This window comes from Saccopteryx bilineata, chromosome 7 (assembly GCF_036850765.1).
Source record: "Saccopteryx bilineata isolate mSacBil1 chromosome 7, mSacBil1_pri_phased_curated, whole genome shotgun sequence".
Lineage (NCBI taxonomy): Eukaryota > Metazoa > Chordata > Mammalia > Chiroptera > Emballonuridae > Saccopteryx > Saccopteryx bilineata.
In genome coordinates this window covers 92683822-92700176 of record NC_089496.1, presented here as the reverse complement: position 1 = coordinate 92700176, position 16355 = coordinate 92683822, and the positions used below count along the sequence as shown (strand labels likewise).

Sequence of the window (16355 nt, the reverse complement as noted above, 5' to 3'; positions counted from 1 at the left end):
ACAGGTCAGGCCGAGATTTCTTTCAGAGTCTGTTCCCTCAAAGTCCTTCCCAGTGGTTTCCACGGCCCAGGTGCCATCATTGTTCCTCTACCTTCGTGATTTCCTACCCTTCCTCAGGGTCAAGGCCTAAGATCAGCTGGAAACCTTGCTGACCAGTCTCAGGGCCTCTCGTGCACCAGGTCTCCGACTTGGGAACGGGCTCCATCCTTACGTACCTGTGCCTCAGGAGCACCTCAAGCCACACAAGCAGAAGGAACTCCTCGTTCCTCCTCACAGAGGGCAGCAGAAACACAAAGAACAAGATTTTAGTCACTCAACCTTGACATGCATATAAATATATGTTAAGGGCTGAATTATGTCCCCTCTGAATCCATATGCTAAAGTTCTAACCCTCAGCATCTCAGAATGTGACTGTTTTTGGAGACAGGGCATTTAAAGAGTCCATGAAGTTAAAATGAGTTTATTGGGGTGCAACCTAAAGTAATATGACTGGTAGCCCCATACAAAGAGGAAATCGGGACACAGATACAGAAGACCATGCGAAGATTCAGGGAAAAGATGGCCACCTATCAGCCAAGGAGAGAGGCCTCTGGGGAAACCAACCCGCTGACACCTTAACCTCAGACTCTTACCTTTCAGAACCTAAGACCTCACACTTTTGTGGTTTAGGCCAACCAGTGTGGCTTAGCAAGCTAATACAATGGGTGACAAGATGACGAACTTTTTTTTTTTTCCACTGGAATTCCTCTCAGGAGGATCTCTTCTTATGTCAGAACTGTGTGGATCAGTGTAAGAGAAGTCAAAAGTATGACCTGGATGGCTCATGTCTGGGTCTGTGGTGACCCCGTGTCTGGGCTGCGGAGGCCTGGGCTCCTAAGAAGCAGGAGTAGACAAGTGAAGGCGTTTGGCTACCAAGGAACAGAAGATCTTTTGAGCTGGGGGAGGGGTCAGTGAGTGCATTTGTTTCCCGTCATCGTTATAATAACAAATTACCACAAATCAGTACCACACATTTATTATTTTACGGTGCTGGAAGCCTGAGGTCTAAAGTCATTTATGTGGGGTTAAAAGTGAGGTATAAGCAGAGCCTTGTTCCTTCCGGGGGCTCCAAAGGAGAACCCATTGCCTTGCCGCTTCCAGTCTGCGGTCCTCACCTCGTGGTGGCCCCATCTTCAGAGCATCACTCCAATCTCTGTCCACTGTCCCATCTCCTTACCTTGACTCTTCCTTTTCTGCCTCCTCCTCTTTCTGTAACCCTGTGATTACACTGGGCACACCTGGGTTCCCAGGATAACCTTCCCATCTCAAGAGCCTTAATTTAATCACATCTGCCAAGTTCCTCCAGCCCTGTAGGAAAACATATTCACAGGCTCTGGGTATATGGATGTAGACATCTGTCAAGGAGAGGGTGTTATTCAGCTTACAACAATGAAGAAAATCAGAGGGTGGTATGGCCCAGGACAGACTAGGAACACAGAAATGTGAAAGGGGACTTTCTGGGTAGAAACCTATGTGCTATGATCCCTGTCCTTGACCCCATACATGTTTAGCTGCCACCACCTAAACACAAAATGCTTGCTATGGTTGGTTCGAGTCCCAACAGGAGCAGACACAGAAACAAGAATTAAGTGGTTTATTTGGGAGATGGTAGAGAAATAGAGAAATGGACCAGGCAATAGAAGGCAGTCAGTATGTGGTATATTACAAAGCCAGCCAGCTCTGTGGGCAACTGGAGCTCAATCCCATCAGGAAATTCTAGGGGGAGAAGGTGTAAACCACATGCCTCAGACTTGTCCCACAAGAGAAGCAAGGGAACCAAGGTATCTGTACACCAAACTCTGTTGGTCATTGGCTGAGGGCTGCTCCCACATGTCAATTCCCTGGTCCTTCTACAGCAGGGGTCCCAAACTATGGCCTGCGGGCCGCATGCGGCCCCCTGAGGCCATTTATTCGGCCACCGCCGCACTTCCGGAAGGGGCACCTCTTTCATTGGTGGTCAGTGAGAGGAGCACATTGACCATCTCATTAGCCCAAAGCAGGCCCATAGTTCCTATTGAAATACTTGTCAGTTTGTTGATTTAAATTTACTTGTTATTTATTTTAAATATTGTATTTGTTCCCATTTTGGTTTTGTACTTTAAAATAAGATATGTGCAGTGTGCATAGGGATTTGTTCATAGTTTTTTTTTATAGTCCGGCCCTCCAATGGTCTGAGGGACAGTGAATTGGCCCCCTGTATAAAAAGTTTGGGGACCCCTGTTCTACAGCATGTGGGGCAGAGGAGTGAAGTAGCATCTCCAGGGTTTGGAGGAAGCCCTCCAACAAAGAAATGTAAATCCTAGCAGTCAGAAGTCAGGGGAAGCATACAGCAGTGGAAACAATGAGTGAGTATGGGCAGGACATCAACAGTCAACAGTGTCTGTTAAATTTAGAGTTCTCATAGAAATCAGCAACATGGCTGAGTATTGCATCATCACTGACGTAGTGTTGAACTAGGCCATAAATATGAGATAACAGCTGACATCTGGATTATACTGAAAATAAACATCAGTGGAACAGTGCCTTATGCCTATAGAACTACCCCTCTGGTAACTCCTTCTGCAGACTCTTCTACAGAAGAACCAGCCTTGAACCCCTTGCTCTCTGGCCCTGATTCAGGACTTCTGGGGAATCCCCATTTCCTACATTTGCCTGGTCTGAGGCCAAACCCCCCACCCTCTCCTACTCCCACCACATCTGACGTATACTGCACATCAGTCTGGACTGCTCCCTACCATTCTAATTGCTCTTCTGAGTAGATGAAAATATATTGGATAGAGTTTCTCCCCACCTACTACTTCCTCCCTTGATTAAAAGAAAAAATTAAAATGAAATTACAAAGAGAAAAATCCTCACCTGTTTCCTTCCATTCCACACTTAATCCTCAGGCTTTCTCCTGTCTTTTCAGCCATAAATCAGGCAGTGCTGGAATTTCCACGTCCAAATGCATGAGGACAATATGCATGTGGGTACTTTTAAGTAAGAAGTCAATGTTCTATAATTTAATTTTCTCCTCTCACATTAAACCTGCCATTCTTCTCATAACCAGGGTGATGAATGCCGAGTCAGACTTCATCTTTCTGACATTAATACCCGTCAGTACTTCAAATGCAAACAATTGTGACATTCGACTTCATAAAAATTACCAAGTGCACCAACTCTGCTTAATTAAACCATTGAAAAGTTGCTTTTGTTACATTTAATGAAACATATATTACACTGCAATGAAACATGCAGCAAAACAAATACTTCACAATGCTTCCAATTAAGACTCACTTCACTTATGCCAATTGACGACACAAGTGTTCCACACTTCATTCAGTTTGTGCATTTTAAGTGAACTGGTTAGTGAGAAGGGTGCTTCTTTGCTAATGAGTTTTGTAATCAAGGCATCTATTTTAATTTCAAATTGGCTAGATTGGGGAAAATTGCTAGACTAAATGACTGGTGCTAATTAGGATTATAAAAATATTCATCATGCCATGGAATTAACACGGGGGTTTGATTTTTCTACATTTGCATATTGCTTGAGTTTTGGGGGGAAAATCTTGACAAATTGTCTTCTCTTTAACAAATTGAACAAACACTCTATCTGTTTTAGCCTTTCTTTTCATTTAAAGCATAATACATATTCATGATTTGTAAATGAAGTTAAATGATTTCATCTTCTATCTTCATTACCATATTAAAGATGTCTCCATAAGGTTTCTTTAAAAACTACAGATCATACATAGTACTACCTATTTAAATGGAAAACACTTTGGTTTAATCTATAATATTAACAAAATGTTGGAACAAATTAATGGGGAAAGTGAGCGAAACGAGAGGAAACCTGTAAAAAGCACAACCACCTGTTTATTTTCTGCCTGAAGCAGAATTAATTAGTCCAGTGGCCTATCATCCGTCAGGAAGCAGTCTGATGAGTTCCCTCCTCAAAGTCCCACCCTGGAAAGTGCTATCCGCTGAGGGATGTGACAGAAGAACCTGGGCTTTCATTTGAAGTCTGGTCTTTTCATGGCTGACTGTGTTGTCTGTCTCACTATTGGAGTGCTCTCTGGGGCTGGGGTTCAGTATTAAGAGGTCCATAAGAAATTCTGCCCACATCAGATCTCCTAGGGAGTGTGAGGTGTGGTGGTCTGTCGGGAGTGTGGGGACCTCAGCCAGGCCTACTCTAAAGAGCGGGCCAGGCCCCTCACTGGCTACGTGACCCTGAGCAAGTTCATATCATCTTCAAAAGTCGTAGGCTCACCTGTAACTTGGAAAAATAATATTCTCCCTGCAGATTCCTATGAGAATGCAATATAATAATATACATAAAAGCACCTGTTAGTGCCCACAGCCAGGAGATACTTAAGGACACAAATCTCCATTTTTGAGAAGCATCTGTATGCCCAACAGCGTGTAATGTAAGGCGGGGAGTGTAAGAGTTACTTGGCACAAAGCTTAAGTCCCCGCATATGTCTACACCCCGTGGCTCCAGAGCATCTGTTTCGATCACAGCTGTCAAGTCCGATAACTAAATACTAATTCAATTTGGGGATATAGCTGCAAATTCATCTGAAAACTACCAGAATAAATCACTTCCTTAACATATATTTATAGTGGGTGCTTCTAAATAAGAAAACCTATATCTATCACTGAGTTGTAAATAATATAGATTGAACTTATATCCAACAAGAATACACTTTTTGTTGGGAGAAAAAAATAATTCCTAGAGTTTCACAGTTCAGCAGGGACCAGAGTGGAAATTGAAGGAAAGAGAAACCTCAGGCTCAATGTATTCCTGACTCAGGGGAATTTTCCTCTTAGCCACACGGCCTCTTAAAAATGTATTTAAATAATAATTTGAAATGATTTTACCTAAATTAATGCTATTAACACTGAAAACCTTTTTTAAGAGTACTGTCTTATACTTAGGATGAAACATAAGCTATTCAAAGTAAGTTACTTTGCAGAATTTTTTAATTATAAAAGTAATCTAATGAAAGGATAGACTATTTGGAAAACAAATGATATGGGAAAAAAAATCCATTAACATAATTCTACCACCTTATCAGAGAACTCAGATAATATTTGAAAATATTTCTCTTGATTCTTTTTAAAAATTATTCTTCTTCCTTTCCTCTTTGCTTCCTTTCTTCATCTTGTTTTATTTTTGCACACCTATGTTCAAAGACTACTCCTTTATTTAATATGTATTATGTATGAGTTTATATATATTATGGACATAATATGAGATGTATTGAAGGTGGGACAAAAGTAGGTTTACAGTTGTTCATATGGAAAAGAATACAATAATTAATAAATAATAATATAAGAATTAACTCTGTTTTGCATGCTTACAACTATAAATCTACTTTTACCTGACCCTCCATGTATAAAATAGGTATTAATATGTATCCATGCTGCAACATGGACATCATGACTACTATTTTACCAGCTGCATAATATTCTGGCAAATGTATATACTAAAATTTAAAGGTCCTAATGTTGAGAATTCACTAAGTTTCTATCCAGTTTGTCTGATTATGAATGACTTTCATAAAACATCATTACGACTCAAGCTCTGTGGTATTCTTCCATTGGTATAGACTCAGGAGTGTAGTAACTGAATCATTGGATCAAAGTTAGGAATACATGCATGTCTTCAGATATACACTGCCAAGATGTTTTCCTGAAAGGAAAACTTATTTGCACAACCATCAATATTATTTTAGAGTGTGAGTTTCACTACAACTTTGCCAGCATTGGGTATTTCCTTATTTCATAGAAAGCAGCATGTTTTTTAACATTCAAACCTATTAAATTAGTTTGAAATGAGCATTTTTTTTGAAAGTTTTCTTATAAATTCTCTGTATTCGTTGTGCTTATTCAACAGGAATAAATTTTTACCTAAGCTTTAGCCTAACCTTCTAATGTTAGGATTTTTAAAAATTCTTTTCTGTCATTTACGTCGCTTGCTATCTTCCAGACTTTCTACCAAGGAATTCATCTTGTATTTATTACTTCACCAGTTTAGCTAGTCATCAATCATCGCCATGAAATTAATAATAACCCTGACTGTTAGCGGCCCACTGGGTGTGGGAAATAATGACCAGACAAGTAGACAAAAAGGTATTCCGGGATGCCAGTCATGTTGAGTTTCTTGATTAGGGTGCTGGTTTCTTTCATAGGTGTATTCAGTTTATAAAAATTCATTGAACTCATAAAACATATACTTTTCCATATGCATATTATACTCTAATAGAAAATATTTAAAGGCTGACCCCAACTTCAAAAGCCCAGCTACTCTCTGTCACATCAGGGTGCATGGTCAAGATGGAGGCAGAGACTGGAGGGCAGACAGAGGTAAGTTCAGGTCAGGTACACTAGATCCGTGGTCCCAAACCCCCGGGCCGCAGACCAGTACTGGTCTGTGGGCCATTTGGTACCGGTCCGCAGAGAAAGAATAAATAACTTACATTATTTCCATTTTATTTATATTTAAGTCTGAACGATGTTTTATTTTTAAAAAATGACCAGATTCCCTCTGTTACATCCGTCTAAGACTCACTCTTGACACTTGTCTCGGTCACGTGATACATTTATCCACCCCACCCTAAAGGCTGGTCCGTGAAAATATTTTCTGACATTAAACCGGTCCATGGCCCAAAAAAGGTTGAGGACCACTGCACTAGAACAAACACCAGAAAGTCTTGCAAAGGAAGAAACAAGCAGAAAAATTCCCAAGTCCAAATGGAAGACTAGAAACCTAAGGGCAGAATGAGGCAGCGGGAAGAGTTAGGGGCACACGGCAGCAGTGTGAATACCAAGGATCTGGGCATGCGTGAAGACAAGGTCACTCAATGGAGGAAGCCTGTGAAGAACACAGGAAGCAGCTGTGAACTGTGCTGCGAACTGCGCTGCTCCACCACCTTGCCCGCCCATGGCTGTTCTCACCTCCTTCACCAAAATACGGCAGTGGCTGAATTTCTATCATCAGACCATAACTTCTTTGGGAAAGATGTTGGAAAAAGGTGCCTGCATACTCCTCTAACTACATATACTATATATGTTTACATATATGCTGTATCTTCTATTATTTTAGCAAATGTTTTTATCCCTGAAAGAAATGTGTCAGGTTACCAAAATGGACACCTAGAAGGTAGAGGCAGAGAACAGAAAATCTGAGATATGACAGAGAAAAAGCAGGCTTGGGAAGACAAAGGCCACCAAACCCACAATTTTGTAAAGACTGTTCCTCTGAGCTGACTTTCTCATGAGCAATGTTGCCCGGTGGAGGGCCTCACTACTGTACCACCCTCCTTCAATGCAAGTCAATAGTGTACATTAAACTAGCTGCTTTATTCAGAACTCAGTTCAAATAGATTAATAGTAAGAGTTGAGTAACACAGTGGTTGCTCCAACCTTCTTAATAAAACATAGGGCCATTCTTGGTCCACTGTTTTTGTTTCTCACCTACAGGGAGGTGGCCTCATGGAAACTGGTGTTTCTATGGCGATGGAGGTAGCACATCCCCACTGTGCTGATGAGACATCTGTTAGAGCAATGCCAGCTTGTAACAGGTGAGTGGAGCTGTGGACTTTTTTTTTTTTCTCTTAAATGAAAACACAAATGGTTTTACAGGCATGAGAGAGGACCTAATGAAAATGCAATGTTTTTCTTTAAATAAGAAGTGCCTTTCGGTCCTACTCTTATTCCATGGGGGATAAGCTTCAAAACTATGGTCACCCCTGGTTAACCCCCAGCAGTTTTTATCTCCACCAGGTGGGAAGACATAATGCCTGTTTCTGCCAATAGCAACTGAAGAAAATCCACCATCACCGGCTAATCCTGGAGGCTCTGAATACAATTACATTTCTAATCTGAGAGTTTATGTGAGAATGGAAATGAGAGGAACGGTTCAGTTTTATCCAGCATTCCAGAAATACAGGTTTAAACTTCCTTTTGAATTTTCAGGTCCTCCTCACTCCCAGTCCACTCTAATTTGCCAATGGCTTGCGCATGTGTGATGTGGCAGCCCTGGCAGGACCCAAGCACCAAAACCTGCATGGAAACACCATCACCTCCCCCACAGTGGACTCTGTTTTGCCAGTGGCCATGCCTAAAATTGCATCAGCTTCCGAACCAGCTCATCAATCTCTCAACTGCTATTGCACTTGGCTGGTAGCAAGTGATCAAAACAAACAAATAAAAAAGCATAGCTGCACACCCAGCTCTTCAACTACTATAACAGCAACCTAACATTAGTGAGTTAGTGTTTCAGAAAGTGGTTTTTACATTGAGGTCATTGGCAATTCCAGGATCAGACTAAAAACAACAGAACCTGAAATCCCATTGAGTTCCTCGTCTCTGATCTCCAAAGCCCGCTGTGTTTTTGTGAACATTTCATTTTGCCAAGAAGATAAATAATAAAGAGCTTTGCGATCCCACCTCTCACACAGAAAAATAGCTGTTTTAGTCCTCCAACCTTTTCTGGTGGAAAGCCCCCTGTGTTGGGATGTATGCATCTGTGAATACATGAACACATGCCCATTTAAAAAAAAAATTACAGGCCCTGGCCGGTTGGCTCAGCGGTAGAGCGTCGGCTTGGCGTGTGGGGGACCCGGGTTCGATTCCCGGCCAGGGCACATAGGAGAAGCGCCCATTTGCTTCTCCACCCCCCCTCCTTCCTCTCTGTCTCTCTCTTCCCCTCCCGCAGCCAAGGCTCCATTGGAGCAAAGATGGCACGGGTGCTGGGGATGGCTCCTTGGCCTCTGCCCCAGGCGCTAGAGTGGCTCTGGTCGCGGCAGAGCGACGCCCAGGAGGGGCAGAGCATCGCTCCCTGGTGGGCAGAGCTTCGCCCCTGGTGGGCGTGCCGGGTGGATCCCGGTCGGGCGCATGCGGGAGTCTGTCTCTCCCCGTTTCCAGCTTCAGAAAAATACAAAAAAAAAAAAAAAATTACACTGAGTCTCTTGTCAAAATGAGGGATGTTTAAACATTCAGCTTTGTATGATGAGAACAGCACCTATCTATTTAGAGGATTTCATTGTCCTTAAAACTTATCTCAAAATGTTTTAAAAATTCTCAGAGTTAGTAAGATTATTGGGCTTTCCAGACAATCAAAACATCACAAAGGAGGCTGTTTCAGTCATCAGTGAAAAAACAGCCCAATGAAGACAAACAACAGGTAAGCATTTAGCCCTCAAGATGTTCTACAGCTTTGGCGAGGAGGGTAGGGGGCAAGGGAGGGCAAGGAAAGGGAAGGGAGGAGATGTTTTTGTTTTTGTTTCTGTTTTTCCAATTTACTCAGCCGTAACCTATTACTTTTGTTGGTTGTTTTCTAATCACAAAAATTCTTATAAAGTATCTGCAAACTTGTCCTTACTAAGTACTGAGTACTTTTACATTAAAATGCAGGAACTGGCACAGAAATGAGAAAGAACTGGGATTCTCATAGGATGGTCAAAGTGGAAAGACTTGCTCCAAAACCCAAATCAACCTGAGGGGCAAACAGAAAGGACTTTGCTGTGTTGAGACACATCAGAACGGAAGAGGCATGGCCCTCCAACAAGGCCAAGTGCAAGGTGCCTTTGGATCCTACCTCCTCATCCCTTTGCAGATTTGGAAGATGGAAGGCGTGGATGACCTTAACCCACCACCTGGCCTTGACCAGTACAAGGTGGCCATGTTTCCCAGGTGATTCAAAAGTTGCCATGAGGCAGCTCCACTAACACAACACTATGTGCATCTCTCAATTTACAGATACAATTTTGTTCTATCCAGAAGGTATTTCCTTAGATCTCTTAGCAGTGCTTTTACCAAGTGAGATCTCCTGGCAAGTCTCCTGCAGCTTTGGGGTAGCAATTTGGAAGGTAAAGCAATTGGATATGGTCCCTTTAAAATGTCATTCAATTAGGTCTTTTATAATATGCACAACAGAACGAGACAGACAGCCTAACCGATTCTAAAGAAATTGCTAATGCATTTCATCAAAGGCACAATAATGGAAACATCGATTCGCCCCCTCGCCACAAACATCTCCCTTTGAAGCTGCAGTTACCTTAACACTAGCACTTCTCATTTTCTCTGGAAGAAACCAGCTGCCTCAATGCATGCACCTCAGAGGATGCTGCAGCCTGAAATCAGACAATTGTATATCAAGCTCAACCACCCTTACATCTTCATTTGCTGCTGTACAGCATCACTCTCCTTGACTCTAAACCGATAAATTACCCCCAAATAAAGAAGAACTCGTCTGCAACCTGGATGACAGGGTATAGGTGTTTTATGTCATCTCTGCAAATGTTGCCAGAGGCATCATCTGCCTCCTCACACCATTTATTTAAAAAGATAGCAGGGTCCTGGTTAGAAACTTTATGGGCCTGATGAACAGTCAGCCACTTTACACAAAAGATGTCAACAAAAAAAATGTTCCTGAGGATTGATCCATCCAGAAATGTGCAGTATGGTTAGGAAAATCTATCAGCGCCACGGCCACATTTCCAAATATTTTGCTAAGTGCAAAAGCAGCCACCAAGTCCCAAAGTATTTTTGAATGCATTTTATCAACAAGGGTAGGTACCTCGTGAGCAGTGCCCGAGCGTTCTCAGTGCTGTGGTGATGGACAGAAAGTGTGCTCCTTTGAGGCACACACAAGGCACATTGCATTTGGTCCATCAACCTCTTAGCATGAGATATCTGTTGTGTCTACGGCCATACCACCCTGAACGCGCCTGATCTCATCTGATCTCGGAAGCTAAGCAGGGTCGGGCCTGGTTAGTACTTGGATGGGAGATATCTGTTGCTTCTAATCTAGTTTACCTTCGTATAAATAAAAACATGGTTTAGGAGTTCTGAGTTTCTTCTAAATTACCATCCAGTTGTTTCACAACATTTAAGTAATATATATGTAATATATATATATATATATATATTCTTCCCCCCCCCCCCCAACATAGCTTCAAAATTCCTGGGTATACTAAGCATCTAAACTCAGACTATCTGACATTTGGCTAAGTCTTTCATACAATATCCACTTGATGCCATGAAAGAAATGTATTTACAATGGCTTTTGCTCTGCAAATGTCATGCGGGTGTCCTTAGAGGATTGCATTAAGCACCTGACGCCCACCATGAGGCTCCCTTAATGAGAGATATAAAGGTTATGTTGAAATTATTGTTTATTGTTTAAAGGTGCTGACAGCACACGTGCATATACACATGCACACACAGACGCACTCACCACTCACTCACATTGGTAATCACAGATGCAAATATATCCTGAGGAGCAATTATTTCAGGACTGAAGAGAGAGAACAAAGAGAAGAAGCTGTTCAACCCAGGTTATTCTGTGGATCTCTCTATGCAAGACAGGGCTTGGACTTCCCTATTTTCTTTCATTGATTGTTTTCAACAACATTATTACATAAGAGTTTGCCATTAAGCATGTAGTAAGGTTCTGGAGATGGCAGGAAATACAAAGAAGAAACATCTAAAGTCCATTGTTTTAACTATAGTTTGGTCACCTATAGAGGGTTCATTACCATAACATTTTTATGCACTCATCTACTAATTCAGCCACTTATCAACTCTTTACTGAGTAGCAGGCACCATGCTAGGATCTGGAGCTATAACAGTGAGTAGAAAGTGAGACAGTTCTTCTTCCTGGAGTTTTGACCTAATAAGAAATTCAGTCGGTCCAAAAATCACATAAATTATTGTAAAATCCCAACCATGACAGGTACTATGAAAGGGTATCAATGTTCCTTCTCACTGTGCTATGAGAAAGAACACCAGGGGGTCATCACTTTGTCAGGGAGTTTAGGGTAGACATCCTGAGGAAGTGATAGTAGATCTGAGATCTGACAGCGATGAGGTTTACTTTAGGAAAGAAGGTTCCAGGCCCAGGAAATGGAGCAAGAAAGACAGCTGGGGTGAGAGGCTGCAAAAAACCATGCAAGGGGAAGTAACAACAATGAGTCAGGAGAGAGGGGGAACCAGACCAAGTAGGTGCTGATAGAACCCACTAAGGACTGTGGTCTTCCTTCTGTGAGCAATGACAAAATACTAAAAACGTTTTAACAGAGGCAAGAAATCAGAAGATAGAGTGTTCAAGTAATAGTACAAATACACTGGAAGAGGCTCTGGAAATACCAGTAATTCAAATGACAAATGTAACCTGTCATTGAATGGCAGTGGTAATAGAAGTACATGAAATCAAGAGATATTTAAAGATAAGACCTGATGAGAGGTTAAAGATGCTGGGTTAGGCCTACAAGGAAGTATTACGGATGTCTCCTAAATTTCTGACTTTTGCATTTACATGGATACAATTAGAAAACACTGGAAGAGAATCAGCTATGTTGGGGGAAATAAGAAGTTCATGTTGACTCAAGAGGTTTCTGAGACTGTAACAGACAAGGTCAAGTACACACACAAGAATATATAGATAAGGAACTCAAAGAGGAGGACTTACTGGGCCACTGTATCGTACATGTGCTTTTAGAAAATAATGCAGCTGACATGGTTGAAACTTGGCTTTCTTCGCTAAACTCAGAACAATGGTATATTCAAGTTTTATCAAATAGAGGTACCACGATGTGATAGAATACACCCTAGACTTGCAAAATGCCAATGTACATTCAAACTGTGGTCCCTCCAGCTGCTGGCTGGGTGCGTTTGAACATCTCTGTTTACTATAGTCACTAAAAAAGTATTATGATTCACATTTCTTATCTATTTCATGGAGCTGTCTTAAAGGTCAAATGAGTAAAGTTATGGAGAAAACCATCTTGAACCTGTGAGATAATAAAGAGCATTGCCAATAAATAAAAGACACCTGCCTGCATATTTGGATACTAAAGAAAGAGCAAGTAGGAAGATTAGTTGCTAAAGACAAAATCAACGTACTTGGGATAATGAAATGCTACTGAATCCCCTCCGAAATTTGGATGGAATAAACAAGTGCTTTTCACCGAGTGGCACCTGGGTGACAAGATGTGAATGGATGAAAATGGTATTTGTTCACCTTTTGATCCAAACTGTAGGCCAGCACCCAGTCTTCCTGCTTGGGATGGAAGAGCAGACTCTGGATATAGAAGGTGAGCCGGTATTTCTGATAGGTCGCCCCTTCATCTGAGCTGATCAAGATGCTGCTCTCCATTTCAGGATCACTAAGAAGCATAATCTGAAGAAAAAAAAAAGAGAGAGAGGAAAAAATATAGAATATAGATTTAGTAGGAGAGAATAAATACAAGAAATTAAAGCATAAGTATAAAGTCATCTGTACTTGTATATCACTACACAGAAAGGGGCATCTGGGATCTATATAAAATATTGGTACTTTTTCCCCATGATTTAGACCTTCATCGCTGAATTGAGCTGAAAAATTGTGCAAGATTAGGTGTGCATACAAATGAGGCTTCATTTTTTGATGAACTGGACTCGCTTTAAGTACTGGAAACACATTCTTCGGGTCCTCTGGCCCCTAACGTTGGGTCATCACACCTCTCTCTCCCCCTCTTTCCTGCTCAATTCTCCATGTCACTCTACATCAAACTATTGCTTTTATTGCTTTTTTACTCATGAGAAGGATCCCCTTCTAATCTCATTTGTTTTGTTCTTTCTGAATTGTTTTAGTGATTCAATTGATTTAAGAGCTTCACGATCCCTTTGTTCTCAATATTTTTCAAAGCATAGATCCCCAAAGGACTTTGAAGCAAACCTTGCTGCTCAAGAAAGTTTGTCATTCCCAAGCCAAATGGACAGAAGGTTGTAGTGGCAAGACTTTGACATCAGAGAAAACATGCTCAAATCTTCACATTTCTCTGTTCATACTGTGTCCCCCTGGAATGTGACTTAACCTCCAAAGGTGTTGGTTTACATGGCAATAATTGAGTCTGACAATACCCAAGCTGGCTTTGAGCACTTGGTATAATGAATACTCTTGACAAGTGATAGCTATGATTACTATTTACCTTTTGATAATTACTAAAAAGTCCCCTCCAATAGGTATAATTTGACTTCCATTTATAATAACTCAATGACATTGGTCCCACTAAAGGTGTCATTGCCATTCCAGTATTTAAATCCAATAGTCACGTAGGCATTCAGACCTTTCCTTTTAGTTAGGTTAAACTCCTGTGAATCTTTGAAACCACTGGCAATTCCATTCTTCTTGAGACATTCTCTTCATCGTAATTCCTTGACATCATGTTTGTCTGGTGTTTCTGTTCATCTCTTTTGAATATTCAACTTTCTATTATCCTTATAAAAATGACCATTCCTCAACCTCAGCTTTGACCCTCTTTTCTTTTTGCTTAACAGACTGTTTTGCAGTGACTTCTTCCACTCTCATTTTTTTCCCTTCAATCACCATCTTTCTGGAGACAACCCATAAATTAAAGCTCAAACAGAAGTCTTCTTCTCTTAGTTTTGACATGAAAATTTAGCTTCCTGGTGGATTTTTCTATCTGGACGTTCCCCAAACACCCCAAACTCACCATGCCCTACCATGTACCTCATTCCAGCCCTATTATTCCCCCAGTGTTTTCTTCCTGGCTTAGTGAGTGTTTCTACCACCAATTCCCATGAAGCCAAAAGACTGAGATTTATCCTAAACTCGGCTTTTCCACTCACGTCTATAATTTATCTCTCCGCCCCGTGTATTTCACCAACTAAATACTCTGAAATCAGATCCATTCTCTCCCTGCCCATTGTGATTGCCGTTGCCCAAAATATGATCATCTCTGTCCTGGATGGCTGCAAACCATCACCAGCCAATCTTCCTCTTTCTGCTTTGTCCCCTCCGCTTCACTCTGCACACTGTGGTCAGAACAATCTGCCTGCACGTAACACAAATCTGATTCTGACATTCTGCTACTCAAAAACACTCAATGGCTTGTCACTTATCCTCCCATATTCTCAAATCCCTAAAACTGCCTGGCATAATCTGTCTCCTGCTTATGGCTCTGGCTGCATCCAGCTCAACCCGAACACCTTTAAGTTCCCAACGTTTACTGAGGGACTGAATAAGCAAATGAGCTTATTTTCTCTCGCAGTTTTTCTTGTCTCTAACTAAACTGCCACCAGATGTTCAGATGACTTCTATGCATGGTCTGAATCATGGGACCCAAAGTACAAGATAAAGCCAAAAAATAAATATTTTTATACCTTTTAAAATAAAACTATTAAATAGAAGGATTGTTAAAATGTTAGCATAGAATATATTAGTATAATAAACTAATCTTTAAAACAAACTCAATCCCTTTAACTGCTAAGATCCATAGTACTATATTTCTTCTATTCCTTTCACAGCTTCCAAAACCAGCTTACTTTCTATTTCTCAAATATTTGCTTTGGTTTTATTGAAATATTACTAGTTATCAGCAAATTTTAAGGAAATGAATGCACAATGTTTTTCATTCATGTCTAAATAATCCAGGACAGTGATCTTCAACCTTTTTCATCTCGTGGCACACTGAGAGATATATTCTATTTTTTGCCAATCTGACAAAAGAAAATAGGTAAATTTTTTTTTCCAAAAATTTATTATTATTATTATTATTCATTTTAGAGAGGAGAGGGAGAGACAGAGGGAGAGAGAGAGAGGAGAGACAGAGAGAGAAAAGGGGGGGAGGAGCTGGAAGCATCAACTCCCATATGTGCCTTGACCAGGCAAGCCCAGGGTTTCGAACCGGCAACCTCAGCATTTCCAGGTCGATGCTTTATCCACTGAACCACCACAGGTCAGGCGAAAATAGGTAAAATTTTGATTCATTCCTACCAGATGGCTATTGTTGTGCTGGCTGTTGTCATTTTTTTATTTGACAATTTAAGGAAAAAGAGGTAAACACTCCTGACTAAATAGTCAGGTACTACATGTTTGAAAAATCCTCGCAGCACCCCCCATGTGCCACGGCACAGCGGTAAAATCGCTGATCCAGGAGAAGCGCTCTCAGACAGGTTATTCAGAGATAGAATAACTCTCCCCTCCCCTAGCACTGTGATGGGGTGGGAATAACTGGGAAAGGCACCCCGGCCACTCTCGAGGAATCCTCAGAGGATGCATTCACGCTCCGTGCAGAGTTGGAGAGGACAGATGTGCCGGGTGAGAATGTGCTGTCCATGGTCACCTTCTCTTGCTTCACACCATGCACCGAGGGGCTGCATAACAGGCAATGGAATAATTTTTCCCTGGGTGCAGAGAAATTAAACTCCTTATTTCATGCAGGTATAAAGAAGATGCATGCCCATGATTTTAATTAAGAGATAAGACCAACGTTATAAACAAGTTTATTTTATATGCTATGACTTACAATATAATGAATAAGGGT

At 41.3% G+C, this 16355-nt stretch overlaps 1 protein-coding gene across 1 annotated transcript in view; it reads right to left on the bottom strand.

The window, feature by feature from the left end:
- The window catches only part of SORCS3 (sortilin related VPS10 domain containing receptor 3), a 620103-nt gene that overhangs the window by 266221 nt on the left and 337527 nt on the right, over nucleotides 1–16355 (bottom strand). The window contains exon 4 of the mRNA XM_066239920.1: nucleotides 13049–13207. Within this exon, the coding sequence (XP_066096017.1) occupies nucleotides 13049–13207 (159 nt within the window). The remainder of the gene's footprint in view (nucleotides 1–13048; nucleotides 13208–16355) is intronic.